Here is a 17,457-nt window from a genome sequence, read left to right on the forward strand (position 1 = left end):
CGTTACAGACACAGTTACAGACACACACACCGTTACAGACACAGTTACAGACACACACACTGTTACAGACAGAGTTACAGACACACACACCGTTACAGACAGAGTTACAGACACACACACTGTTACAGACAGAGTTACAGACACACACACCGTTACAGACACAGTTACAGACACACACACTGTTACAGACAGAGTTACAGACACACACACTGTTACAGACAGAGTTACAGACACACACACCGTTACAGACACAGTTACAGACACACACACCGTTACAGACACAGTTACAGACACACACACTGTTACAGACAGAGTTACAGACACACACACCGTTACAGACACAGAGTTACAGACACACACACCGTTACAGACACACCCACTGTTACAGACAGTTACAGACACACACACTGTTACAGACACAGAGTTACAGACACATACACTGTTACAGACACAGAGTTACAGACACACACACCGTTACAGACACACACACTGTTACAGACAGTTACAGACACACACACTGTTACAGACACAGAGTTACAGACACACACACTGTTACAGACACACAGTTACAGACACACACGCCGTTACAGACACAGAGTGTTACGGATTGTGTGGTTGTCTGTCTTGTGCTTTGTTACTGTTCATATTTGTCTCCCCCAGTCTGTCCATGCTGTGTGCTCCCTCCCTTGTCATTCGTCCTGTCAATCATTGTCTCCTGCCATCCTCCTGACTGCCACTGCTACCACCTGGCTGCCATCAGCAATCAACTCCCCCAATCATCTCCTGCCCAATCAGCAGGCGGCTTTCCCCCTATATATGTGTGTCTGTGTTCCCTGTTTGTGAGAGGGAGACAGAGGGGTATGTTGTATGTGATCTTGTGACATGTTGATTGACCTTAGTTTTCTTATAGCCTACTGTTTGTTTACTTCTGTTTGTCAACCTTAGTTCTAGTTGTGTTTGGGTTTACTGTTGGTTCTTCCGCTCCTGGGAGAAGGGCTTTAGGTAAGATACCCTGGGGTATACATTTTTCACCACGTAGGTAACCCTCTGTTAAACACACTAGGTAAGAGTGAGCGGCTCCCACGTCTTTTTGTAGCAGGTAGGTAAGGTTCCGGTTTAGGCTTAGATAGATGGCTAGTTAGGGCCTCTAGTTCTGTTTTCAGTTAGATATTGTTAGGGTCTATAGGGTAGAGGTGTAGGGAAGGTAGGGCTGTGCTTCTTAGTGTTCAGTTAGATATTGTTAGGGTCTATAGGGTAGAGGTGTAGGGAAGGTAGGGCTGTGCTTCTTAGTGGCTCCGTTCACAGTCCTTCTCCCTAGGTCCCTTATCTCCTGCCCTCTGTTAATTCATTTATACCCCCTTTGTGGTTTTGTCATCTTGTGGTGTTTCTGTTCATTGTCATTTGTTCTGTGGGTGGTAATAAATCCTTTTTTTGTGACGAACGGTACCTTTTGGTTTCCCTGCCTGGTTCCGTACAGCACTCCATCCCATATTACTGTCTGGTTTATTCGGCCCGGTGGGTCTAGACACAGGCTGTTGCGTTCCCCTCTCCCCCCTAGTTATTACATTCATTCCATTTCATTTTTCAATTTTATTTGGAAGGGACCATGTGCAATTAAAACATAAATGTAAAAACATTTGATGCATCGCACCAGAGTTAGCCTTATGCTAATTTGCATCTGCAGTTACACGTTTATTACATCTGAGTAGGGGACGTAACATAATGGGGGCTCGTCCGGGATCTCTGATCCTGTGAGCTTGTGTATAGTCGTTCTGTTGTTCAGTGGTTTTGGTGGTGTGGTGCTTAGTGATGTTTTGTATAGTCGTTCTGTTGGTAAGTGGTTTTGGTGGTGTGGTGCTTAGTGATGTTTTGTATAGTCGTTCTGTTGGTCAGTGGTTTTGGTGGTGTGGTGCTTAGTGATGTTTTTTTTTTGTTGCCATGCTGAGTCCATAGTGCAGCAGTTTATTGATGGTCCTTTGGAGGCTCTGTTGGATGTGTGCCGCATAGTTGACTTACAGGCCATAGCTGAACACTTCCCACTTGCCGCGCACTCTTCCCAGGTTTGATCCAGGTTTCTCTCTTCCTGAGTCAGGTGACAGTTCTCGGCTGCGGCTCCGTTTGGCTCGTCTCGAGATGGAGAATCGTGAGAAGGAGCGGAGTAGACAGGCCGAGTATGACCATAAACTGCAGGTTCGGAGGATGGAACTCGATGCTGAGATCCAGATAACGCGTCTTGAGATGGAAGAGAAGCTTGCTCTCTCGCGCGCTAAACCGCAGTATAGCCCCATGTCTCCTGTTGCAGACTCCCCTACATCACCAGCCCAACCAAAGGAACGGTTTAATGTGAGTAAGAACGTTTCTTTAGTCCCACTCTTTCGAGAGTCCGAAGTAGACTCCTATTTTGGTGTAATTGAGCCGCTTTGAAATGGCCCGAAGATATGTGGGCTCTGCTGTTACAGTGCAAACTCTGTGGTAAAGCTCAGGAGGTGGTCGCTGCTTTGTCTCTAGAAGACGGTCTTCAGTATGACAAGGTTAAGGCGGCAGTGCTCCGTGCCTATGAACTAGTCCCTGAAGCCTACAGGCAGAAGTTCTGGCAGTATAAGAAGAAAGATAGCCAAACTTTAGTCGAATTCGCCTGTGAGAAAGAGCACTTGTTTGATAGGTGGCTACAGGCTAGTTAAGTCACTGATTTTAACACTCTTAGGGAACTCAATCTCATTGAGGAGTTCAAGAATAGTGTGCCAGAAACATTTGTGGTGTACTGTAATGAGCAGAAAGTAACCACTTTATCCCAGGCGGTGGTGCTCGCTGACGAGTTCGCACTAACCCACAAAACGGCGTTCACGACACCCACTAGAGACACGTAGGGTTGCCCCGCCTGCCCCAAACACTGGCCACTCCTCTGCTCCTCCTGGTCCCAAAGAGAGAGTGTTTCTACTGTCACAAGAAAGGGCATCTGATACAAGACTGTAGGCAGCGGATACAGGGGACTAAGCAGTCTTCTCCCTCCTCTTACCCCCGTAAACCTGTAGGGTTGATTAGGACTGCAACCCTATATAATTATTTTATTTCATTATTTGGTAGTGTTGTCTATCATTGATTATTTACTACATTTGTATTTTTATTGTTTTGTGAGTTTGTATTTTATCATTTTGGATAGAGTTACATCCACACTTATCCCCCTTCTGGAGATGTTAGTTCCTACAGTAGAGAGCTGGGTTGGGACTTGAATTCGGGGTACACACCTGTTAGGCGGGGAGAGGAACGTGTTCTCAGGTCTGAGCGTTTTGGCTATGTTGTAGGACTGCCGTATCGGTTTGCCATTATTAAAGGAGTGGGTGTTTAACCCTAACCATTTGTAGCCCTGTATCATTTCCCTTCAACGCCCCAGGAGACTCGGAGAGTAGGCGACTTGATTTTTAGGGCTACAGACTGGTGACAGCAGGGGTTTTTCCCCCCTTCCCACTGAAAGTTCTTTTCGGAGTTTCTAGCTGAGGCAGTGAACTATGATGGCTTATTTTTCAATTCGCCAAGAAGCTAAGTGGTGAGTGGACTTTGCAAATACCCCTGGAATTGATCAATTATGTAGGGGGAAAGGACATTCTAGTACCAGTTGCTTCTTTATAGTTGGACAATAGCCAAGCTAGCAGGCGTATATCAATTGAGTGTCAGACGAGGACGGATCAGAGGAAGACGCTGCATTGCAACGTCAAGACAACGTGACTTCATCTACAAGAGTGATTCACTCCCTCCATGCTTTCACGGAGATGGCAAAGATAAAGAGAGTTTTTCTCTATGGAGAGCCAGGTTAGAACTCGCAGTGAATGCTTGCACTGACGCAAAGAAACAAGATCTAGCCACCATTCTTCCGACTAGGCTAAGTGGAGACGCACTTGCATACTGGCTATCTTTAGCGCCTGCTACGCAGAAGAATTATAAGGACTGTGTCGCCAAACTGAATGACGTTTTTGGAAGGAAGACATTTTTGCTACACTTCCAGAATTTTGTCAATGCTAGACAGCGGATGCCTAAAGAGCCTTTGGAAGTCTGAGGTCTCGAGACTTGTTCTGGAGGCATTTCCAGATTATGGTGAGCCAGCCATAGCCATGGAAAGGTTCAGACGCTTCATAGCCGGTCTTGACCCAGTTCTCCAGTCAAAGTGCCATGAGCATGGGGCCACAAGCCTAGAAGAAGCCCTGGCCATTGCATGTCAATGTGAATGTGCGCAAGAAGCTCTCAGGATTGGCCCTGCATATCATGCGAGCCACATGACACCTATGCCGGGCACGTCTACTACCTCGTCCCAAGGTGGCCAGCTCTCAGCGATGGTGTCCACAAAGACTCTTTCCAACTCAGATAAGTCGTCTGAACTCATGTCTGCCGTCAAACAGCTGACATCTGATGTTAAAGCTCTCAGACTGGAAGTGAGTCAGTTGAAGGGACAGCGTGATCCTGCTCCAAGTGGTCATCAAGATGATTTCCCCAGACAGAGACATTCCTCACCTGATTGGTCCAGATCGCAGCGTGGTAGAGACATGCGTGGCCCCTCTCCACATTCATCTCCAGAGAGGCGTGCACACACTCCCAGGTCTCACCAGTATCGCTCCTCATCTCATGCTGCTTCCTCCGGCCGCAATCACTCACCTGACTACCGAGGACGGCACTACTCACCCTCACCGTCATCATCTGCTCGTCGTCCGGAGGGGTACTACTCACCAACCGGGATCACTACCGACGCCAGAGTCCGGACCACCGACGCTATGACAGCCCTTCCTACCGTCATCCAGATCATCGAGAGGCACCCCGTCACACCAGCATGCCTGCATCCAGCAGATCACACAGCGCTGGTTCTTCATGAGAGTGGCCGCCTCATCACGTCAGCTTCCACGATGAGGAGGGAAACGACTGGTAGCAGGTACTGAGGGCCAAGTGTCTGCTGCTTCTGAGAACAGGCCCAAACGACATACTGAACTGGTAACTACTGACACTCCTGTATCCTTTGTATTTGCTGTCATTGAGAATACTGCAGTCCATGCTTTCCTAGACACTGGCTCAGGAATTTCATTGATAAGTGAAACATTAAGAATGTCAATCCCTTCCCTCATGAACAAGCCCATTCAAAAGTCTTACCTCCTAGCAAAGTCAGTCACTGGTGAATATCTTGACACTCTTGGTATGCTTACCATTACCATTAGACTTGGGGAGGAAGTCTTTAGCCATGATGTCCATGTAGTTAGGAATGCTACTCAGTCATTTATCCTAGTTTGGGATTTTCTCCACAAACATCATGCTGTAATCGACCTAAGAGAGAAGCATCTGAAACTTTGGAACTGGACTGTCCCCCTGTTAAGTTTACAGCACACTGCCCCACTGAAATGTAGCGCTGTGACATTAGCACCCATTCATGTCCCTGCCATGTCACTGATGAACATTGTGGCCAAAGTTCAGTCCCCTGTGGGTGACCCAGAGCTCACATGCAACTACACTGGTCTCCTAGAGCCTGAAACCCAAACTGTGCCTGGTCTTCTTGTAGCACGCACAGTGACCCCTGTAAAGAAAGGTCTAGTTTATATTCGTGTCATGAATCCCACAAATGCTGATTGTCATGTGCCATGTCACACTAGGCTAGGAGAGGTTCATTCGTTAGTCAGTCAGAAAGGTGAGGAGTTCTCTATGGTGGAGCCTACAGTAGCTCAAGTGCAGACACAGAGGGAGCCTCAGTCACTACCTAAGGTGGATTTAAATCAGTCAGCACTGGACACTGAACAACGACAACAGTTAGAAACTCTGATTTGGCAGTATTCTGATGTGTTCAGTACCCATGACCAGGATTATGGCCATACTGATGTACTCAAGCATAGCATTCGTACAGGAGATGCTCAGCCTATCAAACAACGTGCTTACCAAACATCGCCCCGCATGCAAGCTGAACTAGACAGGCAAGTTGAACAGCTCCTTTCTCAAGACCTCATTGAAGAAAGTTGTAGCCCATGGTCATCCCCTGTCATTTTAGTTAAAAAGGACAACAGTTACAGATTTTGCGTGGACTTTAGGAAACTGAATGCAGTCACTGTCAAGGATTCGTACCCCTTGCCACACCCAGCAGAGGCATTGGATAGCTTGTTGGGTGCATGTTGGTTCAGTACAATGGATTTATCATGTGGATATTGGCAGGTTGAGCTTGATCCACAAGACAGGGAGAAAACCGCATTCAGTACCGGTAGTGCCTTATACCAGTTCACTGTGATGCCGATGAGGTTGACAAATGCCCCACCTGCTTTCCAGCGGCTTATGGAGTTGGTGCTCCGTGGTCTCCATTGGAAAGAGTGTCTGATCTACCTCGATGATGTGCTAGTGTTTACCGGACTTTCACTGAACATGTCAAGAGCCTTGAGGAGGTTTTCAGCCCTTTCCGTTCTGCGGGTCTTAAGCTTAAACCTACTATGTCACATCGCTCACAGCCAGGTGTCTTTCCTAGGTCATGTGATATCTCGCCAAGGTCTTCAGCCCGACGTGAAGAATCTGGACAAGGTCCGGAACTGGCCAGTTCCCAGGACTACCACTGAAGTGAGAGCCTTTGTAGGTTTGTGCTCCTACTATAGGAGGTTCATTAGGAACTTCTCTGCTATTGCCTCTCCCCTCCATGCTCTCACACACAGGGTGCAGTTTTCAAATGGTCCATGGAATGCGAGGATGCTTTCCAGTCACTGAAGCACGCCCTCACCAATCCTCCTATCGTGGCTCATCCGGTTTTCACGCAGCCGTTCCTGTTATACACAGATGCCTCACAAGACTGCATCGGCTCAGTGCTTGCCCAGATTCAGGACAAGAAGGAACGTGTCATAGCATACGCCAGTCACACTCTCACCCCCTCAGAGAGAAAATGGTCCACCTACGACCGTGAGTTGTGGGCTGTGGTATGGTCAGTGCGACACTTCAAACATTTTCTGAGTGGAACCTCCTTCAGCATCATCACTGACCATAAGCCTCTGCTGAGTCTGAAGAAGGCCTCTGTTGACAATGATCCAACCGGTAGAAGAACACGCTGGAGATACTTGAACTGGATTTCTTTGACTTCATGATCGTTCACCGGGAGGGCAAGCAACATGAAAATGCAGATTCCATGTCTAGACGACCCAGCTCTCCTGAGCAACGCATGGAAGCAGTGCAGTGTGTCAGGGCCAGTTCAGCTCCGCCAGCAACAGCGCCCCCTCCTGTTCAAAGGCAAGGCATTGAGAGCACCTCAGTCTCAGATACCAGCCCCACATTGTCCATTAATCTAGTGGAACTTGAGGCCCAAAAACAGGCTGATTTCTGTCTGGGTACAGTCAGGTCATGGAAAGAGGAAGGCAACAGGCCTCCTCTTGGAAAACTCAAACGGTCTCCTGCAACTTTAAAGAAACTCTGGCATGATTTCCCCAAGTTGTCCATTGTGAATGGTATATTGTGTCGTAGAGTTAAACAGTCGGCTCACTCCGCACATACTTACCAAGTAGTCCTGCCTGACGCTCTCATTCCCACAGCTCTGAAGAGTCTGCATGGAGAACAGTTTAGTGGCCATTTATGTGCAGAGCGCACTTTGCTTAGAGCTAGGCAAATCTGTTATTGGCCTTTCATGTCCTGTGACATTCACAAATTCTGTGCAGAATGCTCACCATGTCAGTCACACAGTTCTCTGAATCCTCAGGAACGAGCTCCATTGCTGTCCATTCACTCAGTCAGACCATTCCAGAAGATTGCAGCCGACATGACAGAGTTACCTGTTACCTCACAAGGGAATAGGTATGTTTTAGTGGTCATGGACTATTTCACCCGCTTTGTCAATTTCTACCCTCTACCTGATCAGCGAGCCACCACGGTCGCACAGCGCATCTTTGAACATTACATCCGGCAACACGGCATTCCTGAGTCCATCCATACAGACCAGGGTAGACAGTTCGAGTCTGACTTGATCAAACACCTGTGCACCTTACTTGGCATCGAAAAGACGCGCACTTCGCCATATCACGCACAATCGGATGGCATGGTCGAAAGACTGAACAGAACCTTGAAGGACCAACTTGCGAAGCACATGTAGAGTGGTGGTTAATGGGACAAATACCTGCCTCAAGTGGAACTAGCCTACAACTCCAGTATCCACTCCAGTACCGGGTTCTCGCCCTTCTTCCTGGCTCATGGGAGAGAGCCCCACTGACCAGTAGACATCCTCCTGAACTGTGGTCCTGCTATAACATGCTCTACACCAGGCACGCCGGCAGCTTATGCTAGTGACCTGAGCACGCGTCTGTCTCATGCTTTCACGGAAGCTGCTGCACAGTCCACTGCATCTAAACTGTACCAGAAGCACCAGTATGACAAAAAGATGGTGTTTCATCCACACAAGGAAGGTGATCTAGTGCTCCTGGATGATCCAGCTCAAAGACAGAACAAGCTTGCCCCCAGATGGAAAGAACCATTTAAGATTCTGAGGAAGATGTACAAGGACGATAGTCCAGGTGTGACCTATGAGATCACAGACCCAAGCAGGGCTCAGTCACGAAAGTGGGTTGTTCACCACAATCGCCTGAAGACCTACAAAGGCTCACTATCTGAGTTACCTGCCGACTCTCCCCAGTCACTGGCGCAGGTTGATTGTAATAGCGCTAGAGCCCCTAGCTTCCCTTCACTGCATTATCAGGAGCCTTGCCCTGTTGCCCTCCTACACCCCCCTACGTGCCTACCAGGACTGGGAGACAGCCTACTCCTGCCCACGGGATTGCTCATCCACACCTAGCTGCCCAACCTCAGCCTTTGCCGGAGCCTATCTCTAATCCCGGTCCTTGCCCCTCTCTGTCCCCGGGATTTTCTGATTGTGCTGAGGTGCCCCCCCCTGCCCCTGTGCTGCCTAGAGCTACCCGGGGTGGTCGTGTGGTGAGGACACCCTCCAGGTTCAGGGATTTTGTTACTTAATGGGTGATAACTGTATGGACTGTTCATATGTCCTCCACATTACGGGTCTGTTATCTTTCCCATACATGCCTTTTCTGTATTTTCATGATGGTTGTTTTCTTCATTCACTTTTGCTCCTTTTAATGGGGTTTAGGAGGTGATGGTGTTTGTCGTCTATTAGAGTTATGTTATATGTCTGTTTCCTGCGTACTGCACTACCGGATCATTACCTTGTTTCAGTCTTGTGTATTTATTTATTTTCTCTGTGACTTTGAGTACAACTCTCTAGAACTGATGGTTCCTGAAACGAGTTTCTTTTGGTAGCCGGGGAAGACTGTAACCCTATATCATTATTGTATTTCATTATTTGGTAGTGTTGTCTATCATTGATTATTTACTACATTGGTATTTTTATTATTTTGTGAGTTTGTATTTTATTATTTTGGATAGAGTTACATCCACACTTATCCCCCTTCTGGAGATGTTAGTTCCTACAGTAGAGAGCCCCCCTTGGGACTTGAATTCGGGGTACACACCTGTTAGGCGGGGAGGAGAACGTGTTCTCAGGTCTGAGCGTTTTGGCTATGTTGTAGGACTGCCGTATCGGTTTGCCATTATTAAAGGAGTGGGTGTTTAACCCTAACCATTTGTAGCCCTGTATCATTTCCCTTCAACGCCCCAGGAGACTCGGAGAGTAGGCGACTCGATTTTTAGGGCTAGAGGACCATGCCTGCTGTTGGGACTCAAGACACCACAGTGCGCTCTGAGTCACCTGATCCGAGCTATGCACCCTTCATATTCACTGGTTCGGTGTCATTGAACGACAGCTCTGAAGTGGTGCCCATTCGTATACTGCGCGACACAGGTGCTGCGCAGTCTGTAATTTTAGCGGATGTGTTGCCCTGGTCAGATGCGTCCTCATGTGGGTACAGCGTACTGTTACAAGGGATAGAAATGGGACATGGGCCAGTGCCTTTACACCACGTTTGCTTGCGCTCCAAACTGGTCAGTGGTCACTTTAAAGTTGCTCTACAATCCTCTCTCCCTGTGAAAGGAGTCACGTTAATCATGGGTAATGATATCGCCGGTGGGTTGGTGTTACCTGTGCTGGAAGTGTTTGCTCCTCCCGACAAGCCGGTTTCTCTTGACAGTTTGGGAAAGGTATTCCCTGCTGTGTTTCCAGCCTGTGTGGTCACCCGTGCCCAGGCCCGGAGGGTGGGCGAAGAGGTATGTGACTTAGAGGACACAGTGTTTGGTCCCTTATTCAGTGCAGATGATGATGTGTCACCCCCCCGTCTTGTTAAAGAACGAGGCCCAGACAAGCATATACAATCAGAACCCAGTGATTTATTGCTTCCTGTTACCAGTGATACGTTGAGAAATGCTCAGAAGCAGGATGCTAGTTTAGCTAACTGTTTTTTGTCTGTTGTGAGCTCAGAGCAAGCTGCTAAGCAGACTGTAGTTTACATGGTAGAGGATGGACTCCTTGTACGCAAATGGATGCCTAAGAAGGGAACCGACAGCAGTTGGAGTTCTGTGCAGCAAATTGTTCTCCCGAAGCCGTTTCGCGCACAAGTATTGGCTTTAGCGCATGACAACCCTGGTCCGGTCATTTAGGAGTCACAAAAACATATGACCATATTTTGAGGCATTTCTTTTGGTCGGCCTTGAAACAGGATGTAGATGCACATTGCAAAACATGTCATACCTGCCAGGTCGTAGGTAAGCCTAACCAGGTTCTCTCTCCAGCTCCTCTCTATCCAATTCCTGTGATGGGGGAGCCGTTCGAGCGGGTCATTGTCGATTGTGTGGGTCCCCTTCCTCGCACCAAATCAGATTTCAACAAAGCATTTAAGCTGGAGGTGGATGCGAGTGCTGTAGGTGCTGGCGCTGTACTCATACAGGAAGACGCAGACGGAGTTGATCATCCCGTCTGCTATTTCTCACGTAAATTCCCCAAAGCCCAATCCAGATACTCAACCATCGAGCAGGAGACGTTGGCATTATTGTTAGCTTTACAGTACTTTGAGGTGTACCTTGGGTCCAGCCCATATCAGATTGAAGTTTTCACAGACCATAACCCGTTGGTATTCTTAAACCGCGTGTATAACCATAACCAGCGCCTCATGCGGTGGGCATTACTGGTTCAGGGTGTTCCATTGGTGGTGCGCCACAAAAAGGGGTCCGAGAATGTCGTGGCTGATGCCCACTCTCGGGTCCACTGCTAAAATGAGTCCATGAGGTAATGTAGGCTCATTATTTTTGGTGCTTCGTTTTTGAAGCAGTTTTTTTGTTAGTATAGCACATATGACCGGGCATTTTGCCAGGGCCTTTGTTGTTTTTTTTGCTGTGGCCAAACAAGGTCATACTTTGAATTCATTGAGATTTTTCTTGAAAGCGTTGTCACAAACCCACAGGTTTGTTCTTTAAGGGTGGGGGTGTTACGGATTGTGTGGTTGTCTGTCTTGTGCTTTGTTACTGTTCATATTTGTCTCCCCCAGTCTGTCCATGCTGTGTGCTCCCTCCCTTGTCATTCGTCCTGTCAATCATTGTCTCCTGCCATCCTCCTGACTGCCACTGCTACCACCTGGCTGTCATCAGCAATCAACTCCCCCAATCATCTCCTGCCCAATCAGCAGGCGGCTTTCCCCCTATATATGTGTGTCTGTGTTCCCTGTTTGTGAGAGGGAGACAGAGGGGTATGTTGTATGTGATCTTGTGACATGTTGATTGACCTTAGTTTTCTTATAGCCTACTGTTTGTTTACTTCTGTTTGTCAACCTACCTACCTTAGTTCTAGTTGTTTGGGTTTACTGTGTATTTGTTATCTCCCCTTGTGTTCTTCCGCTCCTGGGAGAAGGGCTTTAGGTAAGATACCCTGGGGTATACATTTTTCACCACGTAGGTAACCCTCTGTTAAACACACTAGGTAAGAGTGAGCGGCTGCCACGTCTTTTTGTAGCAGGTAGGTAAGGTTCTGGTTTAGGCTTAGATAGCTAGTTAGGGCCTCTAGTTCTGTTTTCAGTTTAGATATTGTTAGGGTCTATAGGGTAGAGGTGTAGGGAAGGTAGGGCTGTGCTTCTTAGTGGCACCGTTCACAGTCCTTCTCCCTAGGTCCCTTATCTCCTGCCCTCTGTTAATTCATTTATTCCCCCTTTGTGGTTTTGTCGTCTTGTGGTGTTTCTGTTCATTGTCATTTGTTCTGTGGGTGGTAATAAATCCTTTTTTTGTGACAAACGGTACCTTTTGGTTTCCCTGCCTGGTTCTGTACAGCACTCATCCCATATTACTGTCTGGTTTCATCGGCCCGGTGGGTCTAGACACAGGCTGTTGCGTTCCCCTCTCCCCCCTAGTTATTACACGTTTATAACATCTTAGTAGGGGACGTAACGGTTACAGACACACACACTGTTACAGACAGAGTTAGACACACACACCGTTACAGACAGAGTTACATACACACCGTTACAGACAGTTGGACACACACACCGTTACAGACACACATTGTTAAAGACATACACCATTAGATACTGTACACACAGTTACAGATATGCAGTTACAAACATACAGTTACATGGGATACAATTTGATGAATATGATCGATTGATTCGATGGTTGATTAGTTAAACTGTCAACGTGTCGTTGATTGGTTGACTGTTTAATTGAGCTCAATGTGTTAATTGGTTGCTTGTTATTTGATGAATAATTGATTGATTAAGTGACTGTGCACGGTCCATGGGCAGGTGGACACCTACTTGGACTTGATGTTGTAGAAGTTCTTCCCCAGTGAGAGGTGTCTTATGGAGCGGTTCTTAGCCAGCCACACCAGCAGAGTGATAAGGTCCATGTCCAGACCTGGCGTCCGCAGACGGCAACACCCAGTCATTAAGGTCACTCACACATTAATGACACTCCATAATAAGCGTGGCTACAAGTGTGTTCTCTCACCGTTGTCGGAGATGTCCAGACTGGAGATGTTGGGGATCTCTGCTATGCAGCCCTCCAGGATCTGAGAACCTCCAGAACGCAGCTGAGAACAGAGGAAGAATAGAACCATCAAATATATAAACCCAAAGCTGGTATGGCGCTGGAGTTACCTGCCGGGTGCAGTAGCTCTGAAGGAAGAGCAGCCGTCTGGGAATCGGAAGGTTCGGTCCGGTCTGAGTCCAGCTCCTCCCAGCAGCGTCCAAGTGTCCGTGAGCAAGACGCTGAACCCCCAATTGCTCCCAATGAGCACCAATCCTGCCGCCATTGGTGTGTGAATGGGTGAATGAGAGGCCATTGTAAAGCACTTTGGATAAAAGCGCTATAGACACTATATGGACAAAAGTATTGGGACGCACCTCTTAATCATTTAATTCAGGTGTTTCATTCAGTCCCAATGCCACAGGTGTATAAAATCAAGCACCTAGTCAATCACTCTGCCTCTACAAACTGTGAAAGTATGGGTCGTTCTAAAGAGCTCACTGAATTCCAGCGTCATGGGCGGTTTTATAGGGGGGGCAAGTGCCCCCCGATTGGCCAGCCCAACTCTGCTCAAATTCTTTAAAAAATGTTTAAAAAATAAATAAAAACAAATCTTCTTTTCTTTTTTTTCTTTTTTTTACTAATTAACACAATTAATAAATACATAATTGTGGTTTGTACCACTTTGTGTTAGGTCGTCATTCATTTTAAACGTGTATTTATTACTTAAACTAGGCTACCTTTAAAAATATATATATTCATAATCCACCAATGGCACAACTCGTCCGTCGACCTAAACTATTTCCGGTTTGATCCGTTACCACAAAAAAATGAGATCTGACTGTACTGCTCAGTGCTCAACAAGCTACAACAAGCCAACCTGCTCACAATGGCGAAAAGAGTTCTAAAAACAATTGACCACTTCTTCATAAAAAAAAAATAAAACTGGCAATGCTAATGAAGAAGCTACCACTCGAAATGACATCGCAGCAGGTGCAATCGAATGCAGAAGTGCTCCAGAGGCTATCGAAGCTATGCTTAATTTAGTTACTGTTGTGCTACCGACATGGCATAGCCTATTTTGTAGGCTGCAGGACTGCCTGTGTGTGTGATAGCCTACACTCACTGCTCTACGTGCGCAGTTTCAGTTTGATGTTGTGATTTTGGGTATGGCCTAGTGCTCGGTCATAAAGTCATATTGACATGCTCGTGGTGTCTAGATGAGGTTTGATGCGTTGTACATATTGAATTGTCATAGGGATTTCTTATTAGCATACTGTTCACAACTGGCATTCTTTGTAAATAGATGGGACGGGATGGCAGAACTGGTTTTTTTTTCTCACGTCAAAATGTTGCCCCCCCCTACTCTCAGAGGGTAAAATCGCCTATGTCCAGTGTGGTACTGTAATATGATGCCACCGTTGCAACAAGTCAGTAAGTGGTATTATTGCAAAGTGAAAGCGTTTAGGAACCACAGCAACTCAGCCACTAAGTGGCAGATCAGGTAAAGTCACAGAGCAGGGTCACCAAGTGCTGAGGTGCATAATGAGTCAAAATCACCAACGCTCTGCTGACTCAATAACCGCACCGTTCCAAACCTCTCTGGATTAACAGCAGCACAAAAACTGTGACCCGGGAGCTTAATGACATGGGCTTCCATGGCCGAGCAGCTGCATGCAAGCCTTGCATCACCAAGCACAATGCCAAGCGTGGGATGGAGTGGTGTAAAGCAGGCTATCAGTGGAGCAGTGGAGACGTGTTCTGTGTAGTGATGAATCACGCTTCTCTATCTGGCGGTCTGATGGACGAGTCTGGGCTTGGCGAATGCCAGGAGAACGTTACCTGCCTGACTGTATTGTGCCAACTGTAAAGTTTGGTGGAGGAGGGATAATGGTCTGGGGTTGGCCTAGGCCCCTTAGTTCCAGTGAAGGGAAATGTTAATGCTTCAGCTTACCAACACATTTTGGACAATTCTATGCTTCCAACTTTGTGGGAACAGTTTGGGGAACCAAATCAGAAGTGGGTCGCGCACATCCCAAAACAATTAATAAGGCAGGTGCTGGACTAAAAAAGCATATGTACCAAAGAAAGTTTGCCTGAGGAAGAGCGTTGTCGCTCGAAACGTCACATTTATTTTTTGTCCATAAAATAATCTAAATGGGAGCTACAGTGTGCAGACTCTTACTTTCTTTGGTACAACAGTTTGGGGAAGGCCCTTTTCTGTTCCAGCATGACTGTGCCCCAGTCCACAAACCAAGGTCCATAAAGTCATGGTTGGGTCGGGTTAGTGTGGAAGAACTTGACTGGCCCGCACAGAGCCCTGATCTCAACCACATCGAAAACCTTTGGGATGAATTAGAACGGAGATTGCAAGCTAGGCCCTCTCGTCCAACATCAGTGTCTGACCTCACAAATGCTCTTCTGGATGAATGGACAAAAATTCCCACAGACACAATCCAAAATCTTGTAGAAAGGCTTCTCAGAAGAGTGGAAGCTGTTATGTAAGACATGCCTTAGTTGGGTGGAGGTGGGTAGAGGTGGGTGCACCAGTCCCTTACCTCACAGCAGCTGAGGTCCAGAGAGACCTCACTCAGGTTGGGGTTGCAGCCCAAGCCCAGCAGCAGAGCCCTGAGAAGAGGACAGGTGCTGCTTTGATATGAGGCCCTCCGGTTCTAGGCTGAGACGGCAGTAGCATAGTAGTACAATGTTCTAGAAAGTAGCAGCGGTTATGTTGTAGACCAGATGAGCTGAGTTTCTGAGCACATAGAGGTGTTGACTGAGGACAGCTTAGAACAGAGTTTAAAACAGAAACTACGGTTATAGAGTTAAAGGTGCAGTGTGTAGTTTGTAATATAATTGTAAATTTAAATGTAATTAGCGGCATCTAGTGAGTGGTAAGATTACAGAATGCAACCAACTGAATACAATTACATGGTGCATGCTTCATGAAAGGACCCGCTCCCTATGAAGATATAAAGGGCTCATTCTAAGGTAATGAGAACACAAACATTTTTATTTTCATGGGATTATACACCAGTTAAAACATACATAACAATTATTATATTCTATTTCTGCCAAGTCTGTTAATTGTATTCAGTTGATTGCAATCTGCAACCTCACCACTAGATGCTGCCAAAGATTACACACTGCACCCTTAAGTTGTGGGCTAGAATGCAGGCAGAGACAGCAGCAACTCACTTGAGCGCCTCCAGCGGTAGTCTGGTCCCTGATAGGCTGACGCTGCTCAGGGAGAGAGCGGTGCCGAAAAACTGCTTGAAGGAAGGGGGGACGTCTTTACTCCTCCTGGAGGAGGGGGGGGGGGGGGGGGGCAGACGCGTCACACCTTCCTGAACACGTCATGTGTCTCTCAACAAGTTAATTATTATTTTTATGGGATTTATTACCCACAATACAACAGCCTGTGACTGACCTGTGGGAGAAGACGCACTTGGACATGTTGAGGACGGACAGGTGCCGGAGGGAACCTTTCAGAAGGGAGGCACAAATCTGCAGCGGAGAAACATAACGAGTTGAGGTCCTGTGCGTCAACATTTCCCCCAGGCCTCGGCCTCAGACCAGGTCCAGTCTCTCACCTGGTCCAGGGAGCAGTCGCTGCTGGAGAGGTCAAGGGTCACCAGGCAGTTAGACTGGCCCAGGAAACTGTACAGGTTCTGGGGGGAGAGGAGTCAGCGGTGAGAGACACATTTAAGAGGGTGGGTGGAGCATCCATGACTGCTGCATTTTAGTAGTAGTCACCAACTACTTTCCCAAAAATAGTAGACTAGTCGATTAATCGTGGCTTCACCACAATCATTTTTGTCACCCAATAACAATGGTCAATAAACAAATTTCTATTTTTATAATTAAAAAAACAATGAAACGAGAAAGATAAACTACCCACAGCCACTCCAACTGCAAAAAAAACCTATAAACTTTTTTTAAATTTTTATTAAATGACTTGTTGACCAGCAATGCATAGGGTTGACTAGTGGTTTGATAGTCGACTAGTAAGTGAAACCCCTACAAGAGAGTAGGGGTGTGTGTGTGTGTGTGTGTGTGTGTGTGAGAGAGATACCGTGAGGTCGTCCCCTCTGAGAGAGTTGCCAGACAGGTCCAGGTGGGTGAGGGTGGTGGGAACTGCAGGGTTGGCACACAGGGCCTGGGCAAGACTGTTGACACCTGGACACACACACACAGCACACACACACACACGCACGCGCGCGCACACGCACGCACGCACGCGCACACACACACACAGCACGCACACAGCGCACGCACGCACGCACGCACGCACGCACGCACGCACGCACACACGCACACACACACACACACACACACACACACACACACACACACACACACACACACACACACAGTTCACAGGAGGTGAAATCACAGGGTTTAGAGGAAGTGACATAGGCAAGGTTTCAGTTGTTTGTTTCAGTTATTGAACACATGAAAAAGAGACTAGGCTTACTTTACCTGCCATGTTTCTGGCCATTATACACGCTGAGGAAGGACACGGCCCGAAGCGTCCGTGTGACAAATAAAGTACACTAATGA

At 47.3% G+C, this 17,457-nt stretch overlaps 1 protein-coding gene across 1 annotated transcript in view; it reads right to left on the reverse strand.

The window, feature by feature from the left end:
* Positions 1 to 17,457, reverse strand: part of LOC311326455 (F-actin-uncapping protein LRRC16A-like) — a 70,645-nt gene that overhangs the window by 30,300 nt on the left and 22,888 nt on the right. The window contains exons 13-19 of the mRNA XM_084459346.1: positions 16,970 to 17,073; positions 16,488 to 16,565; positions 16,325 to 16,401; positions 16,093 to 16,197; positions 15,453 to 15,522; positions 12,877 to 12,958; positions 12,684 to 12,783 (exon numbers count right to left, since the gene is read on the reverse strand). Coding sequence (XP_084315472.1) covers positions 12,684 to 12,783; positions 12,877 to 12,958; positions 15,453 to 15,522; positions 16,093 to 16,197; positions 16,325 to 16,401; positions 16,488 to 16,565; positions 16,970 to 17,073 — 616 coding nt within the window. The remainder of the gene's footprint in view (positions 1 to 12,683; positions 12,784 to 12,876; positions 12,959 to 15,452; positions 15,523 to 16,092; positions 16,198 to 16,324; positions 16,402 to 16,487; positions 16,566 to 16,969; positions 17,074 to 17,457) is intronic.

Source organism: Borostomias antarcticus, assembly GCF_949987555.1.
Source record: "Borostomias antarcticus genome assembly, chromosome: 27".
Taxonomy (NCBI): Eukaryota; Metazoa; Chordata; class Actinopteri; order Stomiiformes; family Stomiidae; genus Borostomias; species Borostomias antarcticus.